Raw genomic sequence first — 8,575 nt, 5'->3', positions numbered from 1 at the left:
AATAAATCAGAAGTCACGAGATGCAGGGTTCAGTACAAGAGGGCAGTTTCAGCTAGGAAGAAAGTGATTAGAGAAGAGGCATGAGAAAATTGACCACTGCCTCAGCAATCAATGATGGGGCACACTTCTGGTAAGTTGTCAAACAAAGGTGTTGAGGTACACATCCCAGAGCAGAGCTGGGTCAGTCATTTTGCAAAGCTATATGAAGGTCATTCGGATGACTGTGAAGTGACTGTTGTAAATGGCCCTGCCACGCTTGGCATTGAGGAACTGGATATACACCTGAATGATGTCAAACTGGCAATGAATGGCCCATTGCCAGATAAGGTTCCAGGGCCAGACGGCGTCCCAGGTGATCTCTCGAAGTATAACATTGATCTTTGGACATCCATTTTGATAAACATTTTTAGAGCTGCATTAACCTCTGTTCTTCCTTCATCATGCTCTAGTGCCATCATTGTCCCAAATTTTAAAAAAGGAGACCGGAATGACCCTACTTGTTATCGTCCAATCTCTGATTGATGCCACCGCAAAGATCATGGGGATAATCTTCTTGGACCATTTGGAAGCCTGGGCTCTTGACAATAACTTCATCTCTGAATCACAGTTTGGCTTCAGGAAGGCAGTGGCCATAATCGACCAATGTTTGAACCTCCACTTGATTAGAGAAAAGTATGTGGGGGCGAAGCAAGGTTGTCTTTATTTGGAATTAATGGATCTAATGGCAGCTTTTGACAATGTGGACAGAAGCACATTATGGGCAATGTTAATCAATTAAGATGCAAATCCAAAGATAGTGCCTCTTTTGGCCCAACTTCACAATGACGTGAAAGCTAAGGTCAGATTTGGGCAAGAGGGGCAACGCACAAGCCCCTCTAAGGTTAGGAAAGCGGTAACACAGGGCTGTGTTATCTAACCCTTCCTTTTTACATTTTATATAAATGGCCTAGAGGAAGCTCCGATTGATGAAAAGGCAGATCCCCGTAAGGTCGCTGACAGACCACAACCAGTACTAATGTAGGCCAATGACTGTGTTCTGATGGCAAGAACTGGGAGGGGCCTCCAAAAGCTTTTAAACAGATTTGTTGACTTCATGAGGGCACTGGGACTGTCCCCTAATAAAACAAAATCATATACTATGATTTGTGGCCACTCAAGAACTAGAGCCCCTCAGTTTTATATTGAAGGTTTCCAACTGAGCAGTGTGGATACCTTCACATACTTGGGGATTCCCTTTGATAATGGGTCTAACTGGAAGCACCTTAGAAAAATCAGGAACATACAAAACAATCAAGCAGTGGCAGCTGTATGCAAATTCATTATTAAACTAAGTTGTGCACCACTAAAGCCCATTACCACCATTTATAAGGCAAGGCCTACTTCAATTGTCAGATATGGACCTGGGGTATGGGGCTATACGGGCACACCATCTCTGAAAATAAGAGAAAACAAATTTCTGAGAGGTCTACTTTTACTCTCTCAGAGTGTTCCCGCTATAATTCCACATGCAGAATTAGCTCTTCCTTTTCTGGAGAACTTGATTAAGTTAGCCCCTTTAGCCCTGTGGATGTCTGTTTGGACTAGGCCGGAAGCAGCTCTCACACAGACACTGCTTATGGACTGTATGAGGCTGGATGGAGTACAGAGATGCACCTGGGTTATGCACATTAAAAAATCCCTGAGCAGCCATAACAGATCAGACTTAGGCTCTCATTATAACATTGGTGGTAAAACCCACTTACCGCCACGCTGACGGCCGAAAACTTATCCCCGCGGCAGCAGATATCCATTCACCATATTATGACACACACACCAATCTGACAGAATTCAGTCACACACAAATCCACCAGCCTAAAGGTCAGTGATAAACTGGCAGAATCATAACCCACACCGTTACGCCAACAGAACAACGCCCATCACATTATGACCCATGAATCACCATAGTGGACATTCAACGCAGTAAACCATTGCCGGTACCTACCGCCGCGCTGTCCTGCTATTTGATGGAGTTTTGTTTTGACCAATGACTTTGTGTTTCACCACTGCGCATATTAGTTGCTCAATGTTCACCAGTAGCACATGGTATGTTTTGTTCAGTTTAGCCGCCTATTGGCTTTGACATGGCATTAGCCATTACTTTCTGTATTCAGTTGAGCCGCCTATTGGCTTTGACATTGCATGCCTATTGACTTTGACATGATGTATTCAATTTAGCTGCCTATTGACTTTGACATGCTATTAGATATTCTGCCTATTGGCTTTGACATGATATCATATATTACATTTTGTATTCAGCTCCGCTGCCTATTGGCTTTGACATGATATCATATATTACACTTTGTATTCAGCTTAATTGCCTATTGGCTTTGACATGATATTCAGCTCCGCTGCCTATTGGCTTTGACATGATATTATACATTACACTTTGTATTCAGCTCCGCTGCCTATTGGCTTTGACATGATATTATACATTACACTTTGTATTCAGCTCCGCTGCCTATTGGCTTTGACATGATATTATACATTGCATTTTATATTCAGCTCAGCTGCCTATGGGCTTTGACATGATATTATATATTGCATTTTGTATTCAGCTTAGATGCCTATTGGCTTTGACATGACACTAGACATTGCATTTGATATTTAGGTTAGCTGCCTATTGCCTTTAACATGACATTGCATTTGATATTTAGGTTAGCTGCCCATTGCCTTTAACGTGGAGTTAGACATTGCAGTTGAGAATAGTTCTGTATTTTTCCAAGCTGTGTTTTTGCACCAGAGAACCAAGATGTTTTGCTCTCACAGTAGACTAGACCTGATAAGAGAGAGTACATGGGCGTCGTTTCTCTTCCCTTGAGCTTGGGAACAGGAGTAGTCTTGGAGACCTGGCCAGTCTCCAAAAGGCTTGCTCAGTTTCCCAGGTCTGAGAGGAGGGGGCACACCTTTGTAACGAATGTAACAGGCTGCAGAGAGTCAGATTCGAATCTGCCGGACCTCGTGCTGGAGCTTGGCGCCAGTTGCCAGCATCCCGTGTGGGTAGATGACACTCTTTCTCGCGGCTGACAGGGGTCCCAGCTTGCAGACCTTAGAAAGATGTAGCTGTAAATAGTTCCTACACGGTGAAGTATTTGTTTTGCTTTGCATTCAATATCTTATAAATATAACCTGCTGTGTATATTGCAAACTGATATATTTTGTTTGATTAACGCGGACTTGAAAGCTACTAATTCGTCATTCATTCATAAACATTGTGGTTGGGGAAGAATAAATAACAATAAAAGTCTTCTTTGACCTCAGAAGTGCATTTCTGTTGTGTTATGTTAGTGCTTAGAAACTAAATAAGAGGAAAGCACTACAATTGGTACCTGGAGTCGTGGGGTCGGTCATTAAGAGGTGATTAAAAGGGGTTTGACGAGTTAGTAGATTTCTAAGTGCACACTTTAAAAGTGTAATTGTTTTTTGTTGTTTGGAGAATTACAGAAATTGTTTTCTGTTTGGAGAATCACAGTAGCACGGCAGACCATGTCTGAGAATACATGTGTTGATGAACTGCCTGATGGTGCTAAGAAAAACTGTGAATTGTTTTCTGTTTGGGGAATTACAGAAGAAAATGCATGTGTAGCTAAAATGCCTGATGTTGTTTTGAGAAATAATTCCCGTTGTATATATGTAGAAAACGTGTGTTTTGGAAGTAATGATGACAGAAAGGTCTGGATACCTTTATCTGCTTACAGAGAAATGCAGGAGAAATGTAGGAAGTTGGAACATGAAAATAGGAATTTACGTGAGCAAATTAGCCAGGATACGATAATTCAAAATAAGACTGAAAGTTATAAAAGGGCTGTTTTTGAAGAATCTTTCTTGTCCCATTCCAGTAATGAGGGGGTTAAGACAGCTCCGAGCTGCACTGAGTTTCCGTGTGAGCCAGGGTTTTTGGCAGCCAAAATGCATTCCTTAACTGATAACACGAAGGAGAGAGACCAGAATGTGATTTACGAGTTACCATTGCAAAATGCACAAGTAAAACGAAAGATTTTAGAGCAAGACACCCCGAGTTTCATTAGCTTGTTTGATTTTTGGAAAAAGAATAGCCCTCATTTGAGTGAAATCCTAACACTTTTGTATATGGTCACTGTGAAAAATTATATGCAGTTGCGCGCTTGTGATTTGGCAAATGAAATAATGCAGACTTTAGGTTTCTGCTCAGTGCAAGAAGGAAATACTTATGTACATTTAAATCAAGAACAAGGAAAGAAAATAGTGCCCCTAGCTAGAATCATACAATGGATCTGGTACTTGCAAGACAGGGCTAGAGTACCACAGATAAAAGAATTACCAATGAAATTGTGTGCACCATTTGAATTCGTGTCTACTGAAGATAAAAAGCATGTTTGTTTTACTAATGATTCATTGACTGAAATGTTGCTTTCTGGCACAGTAGAAGGAACAGCGTTGTATAATGTGTGTCAGATTTTAAAGCAAGAGCTACGTGAGATGTGTAATTTTTATGCTGATTTTTGGTTCTTTGATAATGTTTTAGCCACATGGCTTGTACCTAACTGGTTCAATTACCTTGCAGATGTTAATCAGAAAAATTCAGAGAGAGAAGTGTACACCCAGAATTCTGCCTTAGTGGGGATGGCTATGTGGGTGCCCCAGAAATGTGAAAAGGCCACTTACAGGTGGGCAGAGATGAGAGAGATGCACATTCCCCTAGATTTGATAAAAACTGTGCAGCACGCACAAAAGCAATCTGTCATGCAAGCAGTCACAGAGCAGTTGGGGAGAGGAAAGTTACCAGAACAGAAATGGCAAATTGATCAGGTTTTAGGGAAAGTGATTGCTGCAAATTACCAAGGAAAAATCGAAATTATGCTGATACCTAGAAAAGAATCTGATTCATTCATACAAATTGGAGACAGAATGGCCCAACTTGACAAAAATGCAGTGAATGGAGGTTTGGTAAAGAAGGAGTCTGCCCCAGCCCTTCTGACAGTGCAAGAAAAGGGAAGCTGTGGCGCAGCAGATAAAAACCTCAGTGCTGATGTGTGGGCTGAAGCCCCAAGTGATCCTCCAGAACCTGCAGTGAATATAACAAAGGGCCCCAAAAACGTCCTGCTGATTATAAAACAGGGAAAGAAAGAGGAAGGGTGCAGTTTAAATGAAAAATGTTATTTGCAAGAAAAGTCATACTTGTTTCTTTTGCAGATCCGACCACGTTTCGCCACTGTCCCTGAGTGTGCTGTGTGGTCCCCCTTCCGGTGTGTGCGTGTGGGGTCGGGGAAGGGACCGAATCCCCAACCTGAACCTGGCTGAGTAAAGTGCCAGCACCATGGATCCATTTTGCGCAAACTGCGCCTTCAGTTCAAGTTCAACTTGTTTGCTGTGTTTTTTTTTTTTCCCCTCTCGTATGGAACTCTGACTTCTGCTTACCTTCCAGAAAACCTTTCAGGTGGACCGTGCACCTTTACATGAGCAGAACTCATGCCACATCAAATTGCTAACACTGTTGAATTAGAGACTCATTCAGAGAAAAAAAAAAAAGAAAAAAAAATGTGCCCAGTCTTTTCTATGTAGATGTATCTGATGTGAAAAGGTCATGAAATCAATGTGTTAATTCACTTCTATTGCTTTACAGGGATTGCTTTGATCATTGAAATTTGATTTGCTGATAATGTTTTTTTTTTTTGTTTGTTTGAAATATGAGATATGTGAAACAAAAATTCATTGGTCAAAGGGCGGAATGTCCTGCTATTTGATGGAGTTTTGTTTTGACCAATGACTTTGTGTTTCACCACTGCGCATATTAGTTGCTCAATGTTCACCAGTAGCACATGGTATGTTTTGTTCAGTTTAGCCGCCTATTGGCTTTGACATGGCATTAGCCATTACTTTCTGTATTCAGTTGAGCCGCCTATTGGCTTTGACATTGCATGCCTATTGACTTTGACATGATGTATTCAATTTAGCTGCCTATTGACTTTGACATGCTATTAGATATTCTGCCTATTGGCTTTGACATGATATCATATATTACATTTTGTATTCAGCTCCGCTGCCTATTGGCTTTGACATGATATCATATATTACACTTTGTATTCAGCTTAATTGCCTATTGGCTTTGACATGATATTCAGCTCCGCTGCCTATTGGCTTTGACATGATATTATACATTACACTTTGTATTCAGCTCCGCTGCCTATTGGCTTTGACATGATATTATACATTACACTTTGTATTCAGCTCCGCTGCCTATTGGCTTTGACATGATATTATACATTGCATTTTATATTCAGCTCAGCTGCCTATGGGCTTTGACATGATATTATATATTGCATTTTGTATTCAGCTTAGATGCCTATTGGCTTTGACATGACACTAGACATTGCATTTGATATTTAGGTTAGCTGCCTATTGCCTTTAACATGACATTGCATTTGATATTTAGGTTAGCTGCCCATTGCCTTTAACGTGGAGTTAGACATTGCAGTTGAGAATAGTTCTGTATTTTTCCAAGCTGTGTTTTTGCACCAGAGAACCAAGATGTTTTGCTCTCACAGTAGACTAGACCTGATAAGAGAGAGTACATGGGCGTCGTTTCTCTTCCCTTGAGCTTGGGAACAGGAGTAGTCTTGGAGACCTGGCCAGTCTCCAAAAGGCTTGCTCAGTTTCCCAGGTCTGAGAGGAGGGGGCACACCTTTGTAACGAATGTAACAGGCTGCAGAGAGTCAGATTCGAATCTGCCGGACCTCGTGCTGGAGCTTGGCGCCAGTTGCCAGCATCCCGTGTGGGTAGATGACACTCTTTCTCGCGGCTGACAGGGGTCCCAGCTTGCAGACCTTAGAAAGATGTAGCTGTAAATAGTTCCTACACGGTGAAGTATTTGTTTTGCTTTGCATTCAATATCTTATAAATATAACCTGCTGTGTATATTGCAAACTGATATATTTTGTTTGATTAACGCGGACTTGAAAGCTACTAATTCGTCATTCATTCATAAACATTGTGGTTGGGGAAGAATAAATAACAATAAAAGTCTTCTTTGACCTCAGAAGTGCATTTCTGTTGTGTTATGTTAGTGCTTAGAAACTAAATAAGAGGAAAGCACTACACGCGCTCACAATGGACAACCACATACAAAACAATACCACATTGGACAATTCAAACAACACACACCTGACACCCATACACACACCCACACCACTATAAAACACACACCCACATTACCCACAACCCTTTACGAATACAAACCATTGCCACCAGACAGACACCAAGAACACTGACACAATTAGAGCCACACACTACTCACACCTATACACCACTCCAGCACTCCACATCACACACCTCAACACATTACCCAACACACCTCACATAACACCCATGGCACCACAAAGACACCCCCGTTTCACAGAGGAGGAGCTAAGGGTCAGGTGGAGAAAATCGTCAGGGTAGAGCCAAAGATATTTGGAGCACAGGTTCAGCAAATATCAATAGCCAGGAAGATGGAGCTATGGCAGAGAATCGTGGACAAGGTCAACACCGTGGGACAGCACCCCAGAACTAGGGATGAAATCAGGAAGAGGTGGAACGACCTACGGGGAAGGTACGTTCCATAGCAGCAAGACACCAGCATGCTATCCAGATGACTGGCGGTGGACCCCCACCCCACTTCCTCCCCCACAACTCACAGCATGGGAGGAGGAAGACTTGGCAATACTGCATCCTGAGGGCCTGACAGAAGTCGGAGGAGGAGTGGACTCTCGTAAGTCAACTCTCTACTATTATCACCCCCCTACCTGCATACCATCACATACCCTCACCCTCATCCTCACCCCCATCACTCCACTATATCCCACACACCTCACCATCGCATCTCACTTATTCCAATGCCAAGCCCTTCATGCTGTACCAATGCATGGACACCCCTCACAGCCCTGCGTGGACACTCATCACTAAAGCATGCATACCATAGAGAACTAACAATCCCACCATACACTAACCTACACAAGTGAAAGCTGGCAGGGCAAATCCAACCATAGAGGGAAACCACAGATGTACAATATGTCAGACAAATAAACCATAACACATCATTTACATCCCCACAGATACCCCAGCCAATGTCACTGGAGAGGAGGAGCCAGCACTATCCAGTCCCCCAACTGAAGAGGCCCACAGTGATGACAGCAACTCTGGTCTCCAGGATCTTGATGACCTACCTGGTGCATCAGGGACCACTGGACAGCCGGTTACCCAGGCCCAGTCACACACCACCACAGAGCCTCCCCCATCTGGAAACACCACCACAGTACCCACCCAGCGTACCCACACCTCTGTCCCCAGGACACATCAATCAGCAGTATGCCCACCACTATGGGGACCGTAGGCCACACCTCGCACACAAGACAATCGGGGACCTGAGGTCAGTGGCAGTGGGCACACGGTTCAGGGAACAGAGGCACAGGCCAACAGGGAAACTGAGAGGACTGCTGTGCACTGGAGGGGACAGGCCCAGGGAAATGACTCTCCAGGAGGCACTCACCGAGATCCTGGGAGCTTATCAACATTCGCAGGACAT

General features: G+C 43.1%; 1 protein-coding gene across 1 annotated transcript; it reads left to right on the top strand.

Moving 5' to 3' along the window:
* Positions 1-2,000: 2,000 nt before the first annotated feature.
* LOC138260325 (uncharacterized) lies at positions 2,001-7,054 on the top strand. Its single transcript, XM_069208711.1, has 2 exons — positions 2,001-4,682; positions 5,209-7,054. Exons 1-2 carry the CDS (start codon positions 3,523-3,525, stop codon positions 5,318-5,320), a joined length of 1,272 nt encoding a protein of 423 aa, XP_069064812.1. The 5' UTR covers positions 2,001-3,522; the 3' UTR covers positions 5,321-7,054.
* The last annotated feature ends 1,521 nt before the right edge of the window (positions 7,055-8,575 follow it).

This window comes from Pleurodeles waltl, chromosome 9, assembly GCF_031143425.1.
Source record: "Pleurodeles waltl isolate 20211129_DDA chromosome 9, aPleWal1.hap1.20221129, whole genome shotgun sequence".
Lineage (NCBI taxonomy): Eukaryota > Metazoa > Chordata > Amphibia > Caudata > Salamandridae > Pleurodeles > Pleurodeles waltl.
The sequence above is the reverse complement of the archived record's forward strand: the minus strand, read 5'-3'. Positions and strand labels throughout refer to the sequence as shown.

Excerpts from the sequence above, each read along its gene's own strand:
- LOC138260325 (XM_069208711.1), top strand. The coding sequence starts at position 3,523 with ATGTCTGAGAATACATGTGTTGATGAACTGCCTGATGGTGCTAAGAAA. Across the intron at positions 4,683-5,208 it reads TGTGAAAAGGCCACTTACAG|ATCCGACCACGTTTCGCCAC; the intron begins GTGGGCAGAGAT and ends TTTCTTTTGCAG.